This window comes from Rhincodon typus, chromosome 13 (assembly GCF_021869965.1).
Source record: "Rhincodon typus isolate 14 chromosome 13, sRhiTyp1.1, whole genome shotgun sequence".
Taxonomy (NCBI): domain Eukaryota; kingdom Metazoa; phylum Chordata; class Chondrichthyes; order Orectolobiformes; family Rhincodontidae; genus Rhincodon; species Rhincodon typus.
The window spans coordinates 70,796,227-70,816,507 of NC_063344.1; the positions used below are offsets into that span (position 1 = coordinate 70,796,227).

The 20,281-nt window shown below is 44.4% G+C and overlaps 1 protein-coding gene across 2 annotated transcripts in view; it reads right to left on the reverse strand.

Annotated features, from left to right (window-relative positions):
* Nucleotides 1-20,281, reverse strand: part of LOC109915386 (ephrin type-B receptor 1) — a 442,994-nt gene that overhangs the window by 135,976 nt on the left and 286,737 nt on the right. For both annotated transcript variants that reach the window (XM_048604552.1, XM_048604551.1), the window contains exon 5: nt 13,670-14,005. In XM_048604552.1, the coding sequence (XP_048460509.1) occupies nt 13,670-14,005 (336 nt within the window). The remainder of the gene's footprint in view (nt 1-13,669; nt 14,006-20,281) is intronic.

The following is a 20,281-nucleotide window of genomic DNA, read 5'->3' on the forward strand; positions in this document are numbered from 1 at the left end:
GTCAGCCTTCCTGCTCCTCTGATGCTGCTTGGCCTGCTGTGTTCATCCAGCTCTACACCTTGTTATCTCAGATTCTCCAGCATCTGCAGTTCCTACTATCTCTAGAGGCAATGTGAGACCTTTAACAAATTGAGTTAACGTAACTGGCACCGCCATAGGAGTGATATTACGGACTAATCTGAACTGTTTCAGTAACAAAGTCTGCAGAATCCCTAGTCAATGTCTCAAGGACTTTTGGAAGAACCAGCGAGCTTCTGTTGATAATGAGCATATTGGTCAACTCAGCCCTTAAGACCACAACGCAATAAGAGAAATATCTTCAAAATGCATTAAACCTCGTGCCACAACAGGACGAGGCATGCATCATCAAGACCAGCTCTAAATGGATTAATTCTCAGGATGCCAGCCACAAATGCTCTCTTTGCACATTCAACCTGTGTGTTTAAACGAAGGGTTATGAAATAACAATCTTTTTCCTCTCGCCAGTAATGTTGCTGAACCTGTTGAGTGTTTGCCAAAGTTTATTTTTATTTGACATTTCTAAGATAAGCAAAACTCTTCTTGGTGTTCCACAGGCTTTGCAGCTCCTGCCTAGTTTTTTTTTCAATTACTTCATCCCTGTAAAATTAAGCCATTTTCCCTTTTAAATTCAGTTCCACTGCCCTCGCAGACTGTGCCTTCCAGATCATAACTACCCACCGCACAAAATGAATTTGCCTTCAGCTTCCTTAATCACTGAATCCCTACAGTGCAGATAGAGGCCATTAAGTCTACGTTGACCCTCTGAAGAGCATCCCGCCCTATCCCCATAATCCCACAACCAATCCACCTAACCTGCACATCTTTGAACTGTGGGAGGAAACCCACACAGACACAGGGAGAATGTGCAAACTCCACACAGACAGTCACCTGAGGTGGAATCAAACCCGAGTCCCTGGTGCTGTGAGGAAGCCGTGTTAACCACTGTGTCACCCACTACTTCCGTCCAACTCTTTTGTCAATCAATAAGTCACTGCTCTCTGATTACCAACTCTCCCACCAGTGGAAATAATTTCTCATTTTCCACTCAATCAAAATGCTGTGGAATTTCCTAGAATCACAGAATTGTTACAGTGCAGAAAGAGGCCATTCAGCCCATCGTGCCAGCACCAGCTCATTAAATAAGCATCATTACCTAGCGCCACACCCTTGCACATTATTTCTAAGCAAATAGTCATTCAATGCCTGCTTGAATGCCTCAACTTAACCTGCCTCCACCACATTTCCAGGCAGTGCATTCCAAACTCTGAAGATCTTGCTCTGTGAAAAAACTTTGCCTCACTTCAATAATCCTCCTCACCAATTTTGAGCACCTCTGTTCAATCTCCCCTTGGACACCTCTGCTTTAAGGAGAAGAATTGCAGGTTTTGAAGTTTAGACACTGTTGTGATGCCGGCAGCCTATGTCTGCACAGGAAGGTTCCACAAACGTCACTGAGGGTAAATGTGCGAGGTTGGTTCAGGGATAATTAACAGGAGCCTTTGCTTGCCTTTCTTTGAACATTGTCTTTACCTCTCTGTCTGGAAAGCAAAGTAGAAAAGGCGAACACGATGTGACCTGCCTTGTATTCTCCAAACTGCAGCTCCAGTATGACCAGTGTGTTCGTTTCCAAGCATTACTTTTTTATTTCACTCGTGTTTCTCCCTCTGGGCGATAATTGTTAAACAAAGTGCTTTGTGTAGACAACAAGCATTGTGTGTTTTTTTTCCCCTCTAAACACCTTTAGGGTATTGCTGTCATCTGGATGTTATTAATCATCCTTTCTCACCCTTGAGAAGGCAGTGGCAATCTTTCTAGGCTGCAGAGGTGGGCTAAGCTCTCCAAGATGGTTTGACTGCAATAGGACCCAGCGTTCACTTTCAGCACAGCAGTCCCAACACTGGGTAGTTCCAATGCAGGGAGGGACGGAATGCGCTGGAGCACTGTGCTTGCTCGCTGTCCTCTGCTATCATGCACTGAGCTGCGATGAGAGTTCTCGTCTGAGCCATGTGCTTCTCCACGGGGAAATGAGGAGGAAGACAATTTTCTTTTCCCCCCCAGTTGTCTCTAAAGCTGCCGATTCCCTCCACTGCCAAATGAACTTCCAGCAGGACATCGAAACGACGGCTTTGGACAAGCACATTTTGAAACGCGAAACAAAACAAAAGTCAAATCAGAAAGGCAATCCAGTATGACCGACCTCCTAAAGTGGGAATCAGGACCACAAGTGGAGTCCTAAGTTCTTATCCCACCCTCACCCCTGCAATCTTTCCCTCTCCAGCCCTATACAGGTAGCACGGTGGTTCAGTGGTTAGCACTGCTGCCTCACAGCGCTAGGTATCCAGGTTTGATTCCACCCTCAGGCGACTGTGTGGAGTTTGCACATTCTCCCTGTGCCTGTGTGGATTTCCTCTGGGTGCTCCGGTTCCTCCCACAGTCCAGAGGTGTGCAGGTTAGACGGATTAGCCGTGCTAAATTGCCTACAGTTTCCAGGGATATGCAGTCTAGGTGGGTTAGCCATGCGAAATGCAGGGTTACATGGATAGGGTGGGTCTGGGTGAGATGCTGTTGTGGGGGGGGGGGGGTTGGTGTGAACTTTAAGGGCCGAATGGCTTGCTTCCACACTTATAGGATTCTGTGATCCCACTCTCCTAGGCTTTTCCCACCGTTCCCCATGAATGGGGTCACAGTGAGAAAAGGCGTGGGAAGAATGGACATACAGCACCAGATCCAGTGGTTCACCTCCCCATTGTCATGTGGGCATCTGCATGTATTGGAAGAACCATCTGATGAACTGGCGTCAGCTATCAACGAGAACCTTTCGTCTGAGGAGTTTACTGGGACTTTGCACTGCTGTCTAAGGGAGGTGCGTGAAGATGTAAAAACAAAATCACCCTCAGGAAATTATTGCTCTCATCAGAAGGCATCTCTGCAGAATCCTCCCTTGAATAAACTTGTTCTTATGTAATTATTATAACATTGTAAGAACGAATTGCAGGGGTACAAGACAAAGCTAGAAATAGCGGCTCATTGAATTGCTCTCACACGATCAGATACAGACCTGATGGGCTGAATGGCCTTCTTCCCTGCTGCTTTACACTTCAGGCATGAAAATCCTTCATTTAAAAAGTATAGGCTTGCGAATTTGCCTCACTGCAGTGAGTGCTCACTTACAGTTTCCAAGGCTGAGATGGAGAAAATTGATTTTCATGGAAAAATACAGATCAAACAAAAAGGAAAAGGGTCTTTGAGTTTGCAGTTAATGTAAAATATCCACATAACCTGAGGGAAAATTATGTTGAGCAAAAGCAGCTTGATTTAAGCTTCAAATAATATGTTAACAGTAAATGGAACAGATCAGTCGGCAGGCAGCAAACTGAATGTTGCTCCTCATATTTAGGTGCCAAAAATAATACACATCGTTTTGAATTAATATCATCATTAACATATTGATTGATTTTTTGAAGAAACTATCAATCCCACCCTTTGATTTACAAACTGTTAGACTTACTTTGTTATTACAAGAACTTGAGTTTTTTTTAACTGATTCACATTCAGTTCTCATTTTTAGCTACAGAAATTCATCCAAAAACGATGATGGTTCACAAATATTTGCAGGAATTGTTTGGATGCCTTTGCTACAAAGCAGCTGCTAGCACCACCCAGACTGTAATCTGGGTTGGGACAAGTCTAGGCACTCTGGTCTGACAGCTCAAACACACTCGGGATCACTTTATTACTGGTATACAATAACTTTTAACCTAGAGGGGTCATTTTGTTAGCAAAATAGAAGCTGAAAGCACTGCAGAGGCTGGAAATCAGAAAGAAAAACAGAAATTACTGGGAAAGCACAACGGGTCTGGCAGCATCTGGGGAGAGAAATCAGAGTTAACGTTTCAGGCCCTTCTTCAGAACTGATGGTAGCTCGGAACATTTTTTTAATGCAGAAGATAGGGTAGGGGGAGGGGGAAAGGAGTAAGCGATAAGTGGAGATTTCACAGTTACCTTCAGTTCTGAGGAAAGGTCACTGGACCCGAAATATTAACTCTTTTACCTTTCCACAGATCCTGCCGGACCTGCTGAGCTTTTCCAGCAACTCCTCTTTTTGTTTGTCGTTCTGTTAGCCTCACTTACTGGTGGGCCATGAGTGAACTAAGGAATTAAGGGTTATGGTGAGTGGGCGGGTAAGTGGAGCTGAGTCTCAAAAAGATCAGCCATGATCTTATTAAATGGCGGGGCAGGCCCGAGGGGCCGGATGGCCTACTCCTGCTCCTAGTTCATCTGTTCTTATATTCTTATGAACGAACGTAGACATGTGTCTCACCTTCTGGGATAACCAGAACAGTTCATTCCCCAGCAATGAAGTATGTTTGGGAATGTGGTCAACTTTCACAAATATATGAAAGGTAGCAGCCCCGTACCTTCAGTTAAGATAGTGGCAGGGTAAGACACTCGAGCCAGATCTCCTCTGCTCACCAGCTACTTTTCCTCTTTCTTTCCTACCCTCTTGCTGCAGTTTTTCTTCGCAACCCCGCACCTCACCCCTCCACCCCAACTTTCAACTTCTTAAAGTACCCTACCTGGAGGGAGTAGAGAACGGGGTCAGAGACCAGCCCAGCACGAGAGATGAGTCACAGTCAGAGGGGCTGAGGCCCAGGAGTGAGTCACGGCCGGAGCAGGGAGCAGAGAGAGTGAGGGCCGAGCTAGGAGCTGAGTTGTGGCTGGAGCCGGAGCACGAGCAGAGCGAGCCCAGGCCAGCCCGGGATAGTGGGGTGGCGGTGGGGGAACGAGTCCTGGAGTTGAGTCTTAGATGGAGGCCAGTGTGTGGAGGGAACGAGGCCTCATGTTCTGAAGCCTGGTGGGCACAGACTCAACAGAAAAGGACTATAACTTAAGTACATGGAAGACACTTTTTATTCTCAATCTGGACTTTTAAGCTCTGTATTCTTGCGCTGGTCTCTTCTTAAATATTTTTAAAATATTCTGTAACAACACTTAAAGTATGTGGACTTAGGTACCCTGTATCTAAGATGATGCCTGGAGGTGACATTACAAACTTTTCACTGAACTCATTCAGGTGCACGTGACAATAAAGGCTATTCTATTCTATTTTGTGCACAGCAAAATCCCACAGACGGTATTGAGATTAAGTACTGTGTGATTGATTCTCCAGTGTTGGCTGGGGCATGCAAATATGGGCCGAGAAACTGCATCAATTTGTCTGCTCTCTGAAATGGTGCCATAGGATCTTTCAAGGTCACCCTGAGAGGAAAAACAGCATCATAAGACTTGGGAGCAGGAGTAGGTGCCTCCAAACTGTTCTTCTATTCAATAAGGTCATGGCTGATCTGATTACTCCACATTCTCTACCCCTGACAACCTTTCAGCCCCTTTGCTTATTAAGAACCTGTCTACCTCTGCCTTAAAAATTCGGCGAGGAGGACGCTGGGGACAGATTCTACAATTCCATCAGCACAGGGGTATGAGAGCCTAGTGAGGCAGAATGCCACAGACAGGGGCAAATTACTGCAGATGCTGGAATCTACCAGAAACGAAAAATGTTGGAAATCACAGCGGGTCAGGCAGCATCCGTGGACAGAGAGTAAGCTCACTTTTCGAATCGAGGTGACTCTTCATCAGAGCAGGTGCCAGAGATAGTCATTGGCCTATGAATTAACTATACGCTCACACTCATCAAACATGAGTGGGATTCTTGCGATGAGGGGTCCAGGCAGGTGAGCTCTTGTGCCCCATCCTACCAGACCTGCTCCTGGTGCCAATGCATGAAGGTGGAATGTTGGGTCTAAGCAAGGGAGTCTTCCTGGGTTTTCTTCCAGTAATTGGATCATTTAATGTCACTGAAACAGGCACTTGGTTTGACAGCTGATCTGAAAAACAGCAAATCCCATGGGTACTGCATTCTATCATTGAAAAATTTGGTCCAGTTGTTGAAAGAAAAATTGCAGGATGACAGGGAAAAGGCAAGGAACACAATAGGATGAATGGCCTCCTGTGATGCAACCATTTCTGACCAGTATCTGGACTAGTGTCTCAGCCTAGATTGGACGCCCAATCTTGCAAAGAAACTTCAACCCAGAGGTTTGACCTGGCTGACCAAGTGTTTCAATTACTGAGGCAACTCATTGTAAATATTACAGGCCATGAAGACCCCCTTTCCTTCACTGGTTATCTCAATACTCCATTGTCACCTCTGAATGGGATGCTGATGGACTGAGTCAATATGCAGGTAACACCAGAATTTCTCAGTCCTGCTGATTGATTAATCCAACAGTCAAACACACAGGGGTGGAAGCTGGTCTGAGGCAGCAGGAGAAGGGAGGAGCTGGTAAAATGCCAACCCCAAAATGTCCAGGTGACACACAGTAATTTTCAGTGTTGTGTTAAGACTCCTCAAGCCATCCAAAGTAAGCTGCATGCAGTAAAGGACGTGGGCATTGCTGAGTAACCTTTCTCTCTCTCTCTCTCTGCTTGTTTCCAGTAACATGAGACCTCAATAGATCTCTGATTCCAATTACAGGTTGGAGGCAAAGAAGCACAATGTTGAATTCAGAATGGGCTTTTAAATAAAATGGTGAAGTAAAAAAACATTTACTTAGAAACATTTATTCAGGAAATAGGGAACCATTGAGTCTGGACGGTACAAGTTCTGCAATAACGAGGCACAAAGAACATTCAGCGATGTATGGCTCAATATTAGACGCCAGTCCTGTCAGTCCCAGTGAATTTTAAGTCAAAGCAGGAGTAAAATGAATAAAATCTAATCTCCTGACTCAAGTCAAAGGTTTAAAAAAGGAGGGAGGGATGAAAAGCTGCTGAAATACCAAGGATAGTTTCTTTTCAAACCATTTGCAAGGTTCAACCATTGGCCTGACCTAACGACAACAGAAGAAGTTGGAACAGGAACTGGAAGGAACATTTATCTGTGTAAATCATACAGAGTTGAACAGACATCATTGATGTCTCCAGTACACGTGTCACAATTTAATTGAGCAATTTCCTTGACTTACTTATGGTCAATGCTATTTGGTTGAGTTCCCTTAAAGAAATGGCACTATTTGAACGTAATTCTAATGTCAAAGCCATATAGTCCATCATGGTCCATCAAAACCTTAACAACAGTCCATGATGGACTATATGGCTTTGACATTAGAATTACGTTCAGAGTGGAAGCACTTTTCAGAGGAAGGCATTAGAAGTGTAATGGCTTTCCAATAACAATGCAAAGGACCATAACGGATCTGAGGAGATATAGCTTGATCAGAAGCACTGAGGTGTGAGCAGACCATTTAAAGGATCAGCAGTCCCTGGAATGCTTCCTGTTGCAATTAGGTGACTCAAATCAAATCTGGGTTCTTTAAATGAGAATAGATGATCCTTTACCCAACCACTTTGAATGTGCCAGTGAAAGGTAATGAATTTTAAGCAGGAGAATAATGACTTCCTTTTATTATGGGTACTGGGAATTCTCTCGGGTCAGATCACGCACAATGTACAATGAAGTACAGTGCCTGTGGTAGATGTGGGCAACGGGATAGCAATGAAAAATAGCAATGAAATTGGATGCTGATTGGGAAAGGAATATTGACCAGGATCCCTGGAGAAGTCCCTAATTTGTCATACCCAGTTAAATCCCAGGAGTTGCTGGGTGGACACCCTGGTAAATGACATTGCTTCAAAAAAATACACCATATGGAAATATTACACTTAGTCACTTGCAGTAAGGCTTTAACCTGCAAGCACTTGTCCAGAGTCACTAACACTGCCAAATGACTATCCTCAGACCAGTCACCAGGGAAATCATGTGAATATTTCCAGACTTAGTGGTCAAAAGTTAGTTCACAATGACATTAAATGAAATATTTTGCTCTCCAAATTAAACTGCAACAAAAATCCATGGTTTTGAATTTGACAATGTAAAGCTGCAATAGGGAGATTTAAAAGATACAGTGGAGGATGACTAATGCAAGGTGGAAAGAGAGGACTCAGGGCTGCATTTTCTGAGGAGTGGCAATCACAGACAAATTTCCACTCCACTCTGACTGTTTTACATTAAGAAAGAGTTCCCATATTTCTGGCAAGAGATCCTGATCACCAGATCCCGCAGAAATGCTAAGTGTACTTCAATTCAACTGTGTCCTTGTCCTTGGATTAGTTGGGGGAAGCAAACCATTGCCTCTTTTTAATGGCAGGAGTTACTATATTCTATATAGATTTACTTTCTTGTCTACTTTCTGACCACCAGACAGACAGCGATAGGGAGACAGGGGGGCGGAGTCTGAAGTAGTTCATACAGAGGAAGAGGTCCATCAGCAGAAATGCCTTTTATTAGTAGATTCCAAACAGTCAGGTTTGGCGAGAAGTCCAGAGGTGCTTAACAGTCATGGAGTCATAGAGTTGTACAGCATGGAAACAGACCCTTCGTCCATACCAACCAAATATCCTAAATTAATCTAATTCCATTTGCCAGCATTTGGCCCATATTCCCCTAAACCTTTCCTACTCATGTACCCATCCAGATGCCTTTTAAAAGTTGTAATTGTACCAACCTCCATCACCTCATCTGGCAGCTCGTTCCACACACGCACCACTCTCTGAATGAAAAAGTTGCCCCTTAGTCCCCGTTTAAATCTTTCCCCTTTCACTTTAAAAGATCGGAAGCTGAATGTCCTTGACTGCTGACATGTTCCCCCACTGGGAGGGAACAATCCTGTCTGGCGATTGTTGTGCAGTGTCCATTCATCTGCTGCCGTAGTGTCTTCATGGTCAAGGACATTCAGTCTCCGATCATTCAGTGTCCTCCAAGGTAGCCTTCGAGATACACAACAATGCAGAGTCGCCGTGCAGAGACTGATAGCCAAGTTCCTTACTCATGTAGATGGCCTCAAACATGATCTTGTGTTCATGTCACGCTACATGTAACCCCACCACACTCTTCTGTATCTGTAATATCTTCCTTACTGTCCTGTTTTAACACCATCACCTCGATAACTTGTTATGATCTCTCTACCTTAATTAGTTTGTACAGTTTGGGATTACGTGTTACTTTGGTTAGACCCTCGGCATGCGACTCTTATACCTATCATGTTATTCCAGCTATTTGGTTTGTCACCAGCACTACCTGATTTTTAATTTTTTGTAATTATCTCTCTGCCTCAATTAATTAGATTATAGGTCATCCCCTTCACTTACTATTCAGCTGTTGAGACTTTATGCACACCGTCTGACACTTTTGATCTCTTTGCCTATAAGATTTGTTTGAGCTTTTGATCTCTTTGCCTATAAATTCTGTGCCTGTGTGCTTCTCTTCACTTCTCCAGATAAAGGGGAAGCACTTCGAAAGCTTGTGATTTCAAATAAACTTGTTGGACGACAACCCGGTGTCTTGTGATGTCAGAAGTTTCGCAACATCCTACCTATAGCAGGGAGACCAGAATTGCATGCAGTATTCCAAAAGTGACCTAACCAATGTCCTGTACAGCTACAACTTGACATCCCAACTCCTATACTCAATGGAATGACCAATAAAGGCAAGTCGGTGAGAAGAAATTCCAGAAGCACAAGGCTGTAGAAATATCAAGGAGGAGAATTTCTCAAAAGGCTATTAAAGACATGAACCCAGGGAGCCCATGTTATGTAATAAGTGAGCTGAGTTCGTAGTTTGTATGAAGGGTCTTGGGAAATGACATTAATTGAAAAAAAATAGTATTGGGTGAATGCACAGAAATTTTCCAAAAGGAAATCAATTGCCAGTTCAGCAAAACATTTCAGCATGGAGATAGGGGTGACCCTTCACTGAGGTTTGGGTATCTGTAAGTGCATTGGTGGAATAAAAGGGATGAAGCTTTCTTACAGGCATTTGTAATGAGGTTGCTCCAATAGTCTCGTATACTGTAATGTACGTTTGTTTCTAATGTGTGCAATAAACTTTTACATTCTTTTGTTAAAAGTACATTTACAGCCTTTTATGAACATGCTCAGTGACTGACCTCTACTGTAAACAAAAAGAAAAATGAAATATCTGATCTATCACGGTAGATTTCACTCAGGAATTTGATACATCCACTACTGCCTTCAGCTGGGATTCGAACAATACACATTGATTTTAAGAATTTTGAAACTCTTTTCCCATCTGCACCAAATTTCCACTCTCATCAAATTCCTGCAATTTACTCGATTCGTTAGATACACCTAGCACTTTTCACACAGCTGATCTTTAAGCAAACCCAGCCCAGCTCACAGTGTGTCAGAGGGCCAAGAAGTGAAAAAGGAAAATGCTAAACAGAATGATTCAACATGCAGTCTGTGAAAGAGAGGGACAAAGGTCTCAGAATAGGTTGTCACCCCAAACCTAAGAGGAAACAAATAGCAACAATTGAAAATTCTGCAGAAAAATGAATTCCATTACAGTGTCAAGCCGGGAAAGAAGGATATACACAAGAGATGGCTGCAAGGAGACAAGGAATTAACTTCCTCGGTTGTTTTCCATACATTCTAAATAAAGCGACACATTCACAGCACAAATCGTTGTACATGTCTCTGATTTCTGAATATAGGAACAAGTAACACACAGACTTGTCATTCCATAAATACTTCAGGACACCGTCTACCTAAGCACCATCCTAATTAATGATGTTGAATGAAAAGGAAGATTAAAACTTCAATGCTGAGTGTAAGGCCCGGAATATGGTTCATATGGTTGAGTATATACATTTATTAAGAAAAATACTTTGAATCCAGAGCGGGAAATGACATATTTTCTTCCCTCTCCTAGGGGAATATCCGGATAATAGAGTCTTTCAACACAGCATGTGAAGGGCTGACTGTACAACTGATGGAACACAGTGGCTAGCTCACAATTCACAATTAACATTGACATCACGTTTCAGCCTCTGATACTGTAATAATAAAGCACACTCCACAGCTGGGAGGTTAAACATACAATGGTTATTCACCTTGACAGCAAACTCCTGCTCAAGGCTGTCCCTGTGTTTCTGTCTCCATAGTGGATTGCGATGGGATCTGAAAGCCATTTTGCCTCATAAGCAGCTAGACTGAGCTGTTACATTACTGCGGTGTAAGGCAGCATGGTTTTGGGGTGGGAGATTGGCCCCTGTGTGTTTGCATGTCTGTCATCTCAAAGGAATTTCGGCAGACCGATATGGTTGGCATGGTGGCTCAGTGGTTAGCATTGCTGCCTCACAGAGCCAGGGACCTGTGTTTGATTCTACCCTCGGGCGACTGTCTGTTTGCACATTCTTCCCGCATCTGTGTGGGTTTCATCTGGGTGCTCCGATTTCCTCCCACAGTTCAAAGTTTTGGAAGCTAGTGAATTAGCCATGCGAAATGCAAGGTTACAGGGTCAGGGTAGGGGGGATGAGTCTGGGTGGGATGCTTTTTGGAGGGACAGTATGGACTCAATGGACTGAATGGCCTGTTTCCAGGCTGTAGGCATTCTAGGATTCTTTGATAAGCCACAAGCAGATGATGGGAATCTCATCAATCTTATAAATGTGCAATTTTCATTTCCCTAAGAATTTATCCAGATCCCACTGTGGGATTTGAACTGCTGAAGCTACCACTGAAATCTCAAGATGCTGGGATACCAATCAGAAGAGGCGCAAAATACTGAGTGCTGCTGGGTGTGACGGAGGGTGAATTTGCCACTAAAAGTCCACACAGTACTGGGATGGCTCAACCATACAAGTGACCCACAAAGAAAGGTCATTCTCTTCGGCAGAATGGACGGAATTGGGTGAGGAACTGTTCCTCCAATCACAGATCTGGTCTCTCTCTTTCTCTCTCTCTCACTCACTCTCACTGGTGAGCTATCAGCAGTAAATGAGGAAAGAATCAACCTGTGATTGGAACAGCAGCGAGAAAGTGAGTCATAGCAATGAGCGAGGACGTCAGCCTATTCTCCAGCATAAATCTCTTCCACTTAGCAAAGTAAAGGAATGCTGATTTAAACATTTTGCCTCCTAACAACACTCTCAGTTGGACTGTCAACAGCCATGTAGCACCAAGCATTGATGCTGAGAACTGGAATTTCCAATTTGCAATTCTCTCACCTCTACAGTTTTCACCCAATGCTCAATCATCAGTGTGAACAGGCACCAAGCTTTTTCACACAGAAATGATAGATCAGGCAGAGTCAGAGGCTAGGAAACCTACTGGCTCTGGAAACAAACTCTCTTTGCTCAATAGCAATCACATTGGCAAAAAATGACACAATAGCATCTCTTGCCACACACCTCCACACATTCATTAAACTCTTTGTTTAGTTCAGTGTTACACTCAATTGGCTTCAGGGCAGATTGAGATTTATTAAGGATGTGGGATGTGTAGTAATTCACACCTATCATCTAGCCTGACAGTATATCATTTAAAATAAATAGACTTTTCATAAAATAAACACAAGAACGAGAAAGAATACTAAATAAAATGGGGCTCTTTCTTCCATGTTAAAGCGCTCAGATGCATTGAGACCTCTTCAGGCATCCTAAAGAATATGGTAATTTGAGCAGTGAATGCCTTTCCTTACGTTATTTTGTTACCTTCCAAATCCACCACACTCTATTTGGTCTTATGTAACACTTTGCATTTATATAACACCTTTAACACTGTAAAACATTCCACGGTGCATCACAAGAGCATTTTGAAACAGCATTAAATACCAAGCCATGCAGAAAGATGTTAGGATAGGGGGCTAAAATTTTGTCAAAGAACTTGGGTCAGGAGGAGCGACTTAAAGGTGCATAGAGAGAAAAGAGAGAGAGAGATGGAGAGAGAGAGATGGTGGTCAGGAGTTCTAAAATTTAGCAAGAGAATTCCAGAGTTTAGAACTCAAGTAGCTGAGGACACAGCCACTGATGGTGGATACAGGTAAATAAGCAATGGTCAGAATTAGAGGAGCACTAACCTCCCTGGAGGTTGGGGACTGGAGCAGGTTGCAGAGATTCAGTGAAGGGTGGTGGTCTGGTCAGGATTGTGAGTCATGGAGGGATTTGAAAAGAAGGGTGAGAATATTGAAATTAAGGGATTGCCAAATCCAGAGGGAATTTAGCTGAACAAGCAAAGGTATGGTGAATGGGACTTGGTGTGAGTTATAATGGAGTTCCAGCTTTGTATTGAATGGTTGGAGGGCAGAGAGTAAATGAGAAGAAATGTAAAGGGAATACACTCCAGTCTGATTCATGTTGTAGTGATTAAGGTCTTGGCCTAGAATGAAAGCTGGGCTCACTTGGCTAGACACCATTGAAGATCAAACTGGAGTCAATAGTAAGAAGTTTCATCCCTGTTCTGGCTGGGCTGCATTTAGGATCTGCCTCCTTACACTGTATGGAGTGGAGCTCATACTAATGTGGGCCAGACTTATATTTGGACAGGGAAATGAAGGAAGGAAGGAGTTATTCTCCATCCATTCTTACACAGAAAAGACAAGGTGACATGACTCACAGGCTGGTGGGGTGGATTCAGTTGGCCAATTTGTGGTGTCAAGTAGCATGTTGGGGTGGGACACTTCGCTGGGGAAAGCAGAAGTGACAGAAAGCCAGGGACAATGAAGTGGAACCAGCAAGAATGGCAGTGGGAGGCACACCAAGTGAAGCAGACAGGTCCCAGAGTTACTTACCGGCCTGGTTGGTGGTCACGTTGACAGACACGTGCTGCGGGGGGAATCTCGTCTTGCCAGAGACTCCGTTGACAGCCTGAATCTCAAACGTGTAGGGAGTATGCGCCCAAAGGCTGCTGATAAACACTCGGGTTTCTGTCAGGCCGAACTGCCTTGGCACAAACTCCACGTTCTCATCACATCGGGTGCACAACCGCCGGTTGCTATGGCACTTCTTACAGACAATGTTGTACATGACATCGTCGCGGCCCCCAACGTCCCTTGGCGGATTCCACTCCAGAATGATGGAGGTCTCATTCACACTGGATATCACGTTGCGTGGGCCTGATGGAACACCTACAAACGCAAATAAAAATGTTACGCATTTCTGTATCAGCCTTTCTACCAATGCACCAGCTATTTGCTTACTGATTTTGCACCAATTGTTTAATGAGGAGGTACATGGATCCTTGTTCAATTGGGGCATCAAAGTTTACTGGGCATAGATGGGGAAGGTGGGATTTGGAAAACAAATAGATCAGCCATGATCTTATTGAATGGTGGAGCATACTTGAAGCGTTAAATTGCCTCTTTCTGCTCCTAAGTCCTACGTTCATATGTAGGGTGTAACCTCACACTACAATGTTTACCTTAAGCTCCCACTGATCAGCATTCATTAATCTCAAAGTTCATACACAATCGAATGATTTTTTTTAGCAAAACGTTGATCAGGCCCAGGTTTATGAAGAGTTGGCCAGATTTGGGAAGCGTTAAAAAGGGACCAAATCCGGGATCTCGGCCTGTGTTCAGCAATCTTTGCCAGTGTTGGTTAATGTTGTGGATAGCCTGGATGTAGAAGTGGGCATTTCAGACTACATCCCCACCACACCTGTCGTACCCTTACCATTTTGATGGAGCGGGCTTGTTAGTAGATTTAGCTCACAACACCTTGAAAGAGCCATAAACCATAGGGGAGCCCTATTGCCGAATGGGAACCCAAAAGATAAAGCAATTCAAACTGAACTCAGCCCTGGGGGAAATGTTGACATTGCTCACAGGGGAGCATGAGCTTTGTTTAAATGACATCTTTATTACCCTGTAAAAACCGGATCTTTCTTTGAACAGTTGCTTTATTTTGATGCCTGTATGTTTATTTAAAGAAGATTAAGAGACACAGAGTGAATGATAGCTTTTGCCATTGATAGAAATGGCAGTGTGTGAATGATACTTTGAAGAGGTTGTAAGATGAATAATTTTTTTTCAGATAAGATTTTCAAAGCCTTGACACGTTTTGTATGAGTTTCAGCGCATTTCAAATACTTAGTGGACACTGAAAACATGACAATAATGGATATGTGAGGGTGTGCATTGAAGGGGCATGAGGGATACAATGGTGTAATGGAGGATTCTGAAGGGAAATAGGGGATTGGCCATGGAGGAGTGAGGGGGATAGGGTCTGACAGTCAAGATTACAATTGATGTCCCAAAAGCCATTGGGGCATGGAGTGTATTCTATCCTGCCAGCCTCACAATCCCAAATCTGTTTGTTCTAAAATAGGTAGGTCCATCTCCATCTCATGATAACAAGGCAAACAAACTGTTCTAGGACAGAGAAAGGATTGTAGGTTTGGGACATTTCCAGCTTGAGATATCTGTTTCCATAGAATTTTAGTCCTCTATGAGATAGAATCCCTACAATGTAGAAAGAGGCCATTCACTCATCACTTTGCACTGACAAGTCAAAGAGCATCCCCCCTCACCCAGTTTATCCCCGTAATCCTGCATTTGCCATGGCTAATCCACCTAGCCTACACACCCCTGGATATTATGGGCAATTTAGCATGGCAAATCCACCTAACCTGCACATCTTTGGACTCTGGGAGGAAACCAGAGCACCCGGAGGAAACCCACACAGACACGGGGAGAACATGCAAACCACACACACACAGTCCCCAAGAGTGGGATCGAACCCAGGTCCCTGGAGCTGTGAGGCAGCAGTGCTAATCGCTGAGATACCGTGCCACCCATCTCTTTGCTGACGATTAAAATAGAAGCTAATAAGATGGTAACTGGCTGACATGGAGTTGACCTTCTTTATTGTGGACAGATACTACCTGTTCAACTTTGCACATGATCTTCAGTGATGCAACCAGGACACTGGCTAGCTCTGTAGACAGACAGAGATTGAAAGTAACAGGGAAATGCAAAGTCAATCAGAATTGTAAATGGATAAACAGAGAGCGAGAAAAACAAATAGTCAAGGAGAAGACACAGGAAAACAGAGCCAGATAAGAGAGATGGAGAGATTGTTAAATAGATTGGCGGATTAACAGATCTAAAGATAGTAAAGACAATTCCTCCATCAGTCAGGTACATCAATAGATAGAGAAATGGACAAATCGATCAAAGGCTAAACAGAGATGGACAGATATATTGATTAATAGACAGATCAATAACTCAATATGCAGACAAATAGTGGATACATCTGATTGAAAAACAGCCAGCTGGAAAGAAAACAGAAGTAGACAGGAAAAGAAACAGCGAGGGAATAAGTTGAAGAAACAGATAGATAAAAAGTGAAACAAATTGAAAGACAGAAGGACAGACTGACTGACAGAAGAACAGTGAGTTAGAGAGATAAATGCCATCGGTAAGAGCACATAAGTCTTTGAAGTCTCCAAAAATAGTGGTTGGCTTACACACCAAGAATAACATGTAAAATGCTGGTGTGGGTGGTCATCATGTCAAAATGTGAAAACAAAACGTACCAGCAATTCACATTAAATTAAGATGGCAGTTTTATTGAATTAATTAATTTTACAAAAATAGCAATAAACACAGTCAAAGCATTTTAAAACTCGTCAAATTCAATACCTTTGGCATCTCATTAATTCATCAAATTTGTTCTGAGTTATTTTGTCTATTGCACTGTCATAGTGATCCCATTCTGGTTCAGATGTGACACGTTCAACTTCATAATCATCCTCCACAAAATATTATCTTCATCTTCACCTAATGGCATCAGATGTTTTGCTTTTTTTGAATGACCTGTTGCCACTTTGTAGACGTGATTGATGACAAAACCTCATTAAATATCCACCTATTCCAATCAGTGCAAACATGACCCTCAAGTTGTTTGTTGAGCCTTGCCTCCAAAGGTTGAACAACAGATCTTTGCAGGCTTATCAGCTACCAGAGCCATCAAATCTGAACGTAGAATCATACAGAACAGAACAGGCCCTTTGGCCCATCAAGTCTGTACTGCCAAGAAATATCCCACATTAAAAAAATCTGCTTTCTTAATATAGGCCCCCAGGATGTCCATGCCAGATATAACATCACTTTATCCTCATCCATCCAACTCTTGTTGTGCACATGCATCCAAGAACTCCTGCAAAGAACATGATTTTGAGCATGGCTTTAAGTTTGAAAATTGTCGTGGGCTTTAATCTCTTTCTGGTGCCCATGCAGACTGATACCACTGTAAATCTTGTCTTCTCACTCACAATGGTGTCAGACTGTTTCCACAGTGTGGCTACCAAGAACATGAAAGTTCATGCGTGTTTAATCCCTTACTAGAAACTGATCGAGTAATTACAACATCCTTTTCAATCTAGAGTATATCCAAATGGTTTAAATTCTTCGCAGATTTCCAGGTGGTCCTTAAATATATATATAAATATTTCCAACAATTCAGCTTCATTGACAGAAAATCCAGTGGACATGAGAAGTCATCACATTATTCTTTGTTTCCATACTCTTGGTCCACAGGGGTATTATTTTTCATTTGTTTGCCCCAGTGAAAAAAAACATACCAACTCTGCACAGTCGTGTCTTTTTTTTGCATTGTGTGTATGTGTGTGAGGGATTAAGGGGGATATATTTTTAAACTTGCTCTGTAGTTTGTGTGTTAACCAGTATTTGTAACTTGCCTTAACAACAAGTTTGTTCATAATCCGTGCATTATTTTGAGTTAATTAAAGAAGGCTGGTGGATGTTTATTTTACTCTGAAAAGTAGTATGAAATAAGCGATTGGCCAGTTTGGTCATTGAATCATTCTCCTGCTATCATCACAGTTATAGCAGTTCATACACATTACATCTCTGGTGACAATGTACCCATTCTGACAGTTCTCGATGACCCATTCTGACAAATGCTTCTCAAAATCAGGCCAGTGGCTGGTCCCAGTTCTGATGGCAAATTTGTCTTAGGCATCTCATTAGGGTGGGCTCCTCCTTCTTCACACCAGTATTTCACTAACACCGAACAATCTTGCCACAGTGAAAATATTTGATGAGTTAACAAAAGTTCTGACTTCAAGGTTGGAACTAGCTTCACACTTCATTTGTTTTGAAGACTGAAGAAGTTGGGACCGTTCTCCCTGGAGAGAAGAAGTCTAAGAGGAGACCTGATCACGGTTCAAAATCATGGCTGGACTGGACAGAATAGATGGGGAGAATTTGTTCCCATTTGTAAAAGGAACAAAAACGAGAAGGGGGTAACAAGGTGCAGAGCTGGATGAACACAGCAGACCAAGCAGCATCAGAGGAGCAGGAAGTCTGACGTTTCAGGCCTAGACCCTTCTTCAGAAATGGGGAAGGGGAAGGGGGTTCTGAAATAAATAGGGAGAGAGGGGGAGGCGGATAGAAGATGGGTAGAGAAGATAGGTGGAGAGGAGACAGACCGGTCAAAGAGGAGGGGATGGAGCCAGTAAAGGTGAATGTAGATGGGGAGGTAGGGAGGAGACAGGTCAGTCCAGGGGGGACGGACAGGTCAAGGGGGCGGGATGAGGTTAGTAGGTAGGAGATGGGGGTGGGGCTTGAGGTGGGAGGAGGGGATAGGTGGGAGGAAGGACAGTTTAGGGAGGCGGGGACGAGCTGGGCTGGTTTTGGGATGCCGTAGGGGGAGGGGAGATTTTGAAGCTTGTGAAGTCCACGTTGATACCATTGGGCTGCAGGGTTCTCAAGCGGAATATGAGTTGCTGTTCCTGCAACCTTCAGGTAGCATCGTTGTGGCACTGCAGGAGGCCCAGGATGGACATGTCATCTGAGGAATGGCAGGGGGAGTTGAAATGGTTCGCGACTGGGAGGTGCAGTTGTTTAGTGCGAGCCGAGCGTAGGTGTTCTGCAAAGCGGTCCCCAAGCCTCCGCGTGGTTTCCCGTATGTAGAGGAGGCCACAACGGGAACAGCGGATGCAGTATATCACATTAGCAGATGTGCAGGTGAACATCTGCTTGATGTGGAAAGTCTTCTTGGGGCCTGGGATGGGGTTGAGGAGGGAGGTGTAGTGGCAGGTGTAGCACTTCCTGCGGTTGCAGGGAAAAGTGCTGGGTGTGGTGGGGCTGGAGGGGAGTGTGGAGTGGACAAGGGAGTCCCGGAGAGAGTGGTCCCTCCAGAAAGCAGATAAGGGTGGGGAGGGAAAAATGTCTTTGGTGGTGGGGTCGGATTGCAGATGGCGGAAGTGTCGGAGGATGATGCATTGGATCCGGAGGTTGGTGGGGTGGTATGTGAGGATGAGGGGGATTCTGTTTTGGCTGTTATTGCAGGGAGGGGGTGTGAGGGATGAGTTGCGGGAAATGCGGAAGACACAGTCAAGGGCGTTCTCGACCACTGAGTGGGGGGATGTTGCGGTCCTTGAAAAATGAGGACATCTGAGATGTACGGGAGTGGAATGCAGATGTGGCGGAGGCGAAGGAATTGGGAATAGGGGATGCATTTTTGCAGGAAGGTGGGTGGGAGGAGGTGTATTCTAGGTAGCTGTGGGAGTCGGTGGGCTTGAAATGGATATCGGTTTCTCGGTGGCTGCCAGAGATGGAGACAGAGAGGTCCAGGAAGGAGAGAGAGATATTGGAGATGGTCCAGGTGAACTTAAGGTCGGGGTGGAAGGTGTTGGTGAAGTGGATGAACTGTTCGAGCTCCTCGTGGGAGTACAAGGCAGCGCCGATACAGTCATCAATGTAACGGAGGAAGAGGTGGGGTTTAGGGCCAGTGGAGGTACGGAAGAGGGATTGTTCCACGTAACCTACGAAGAGGCAGGCATAGCTTGGGCCCATGCAGGTACCCATGGCCACCCCCTTTGTCTGTAGGAAGCGGGAGAAATTGAAAGAGAAGTTGTTGAGGGTGAGGACGAGTTTGACTAAGCGGATGAGGGTGTCAGTGGAGGAGGACTGGTCGGGTCTGCGGGACAGGAAGAAGCGAATGGCCTTTAGGCCATCTGTATGGGGAATGCAGGTGTATAGGGACTGGACGTCCATGGTAAAGATGAGGTGTTGGGGACCGGGGAATTGGAAGTTCTGGAGGAGGTGGAGGGCATGGGTGGTGTCACGGACGTAGGTAGGGAGTTCCTGGACCAAGAGGGAGAAAACGGAGTCGAGATAGGTGGAGATAAGTTCGGTGGGGCAGGAGCAGGCGGAGACAATGGGTTGACCAGGGTAGTCACCAACGCATCATCCTCTGACACTTCTGCCATCTGCAATCCGACCCCACCACCAAAGACATTGTTCCCTCCCCACCATTATCTGCTTTCCGGAGGGACCACTCTCTCCATGACTCCCTTGTCCACTCCACGCTCCCCTCCAGTCCCATCTCACCCGGCACTTTTCCCTGCAACCGCAGGAAGTGCTACACCTGCC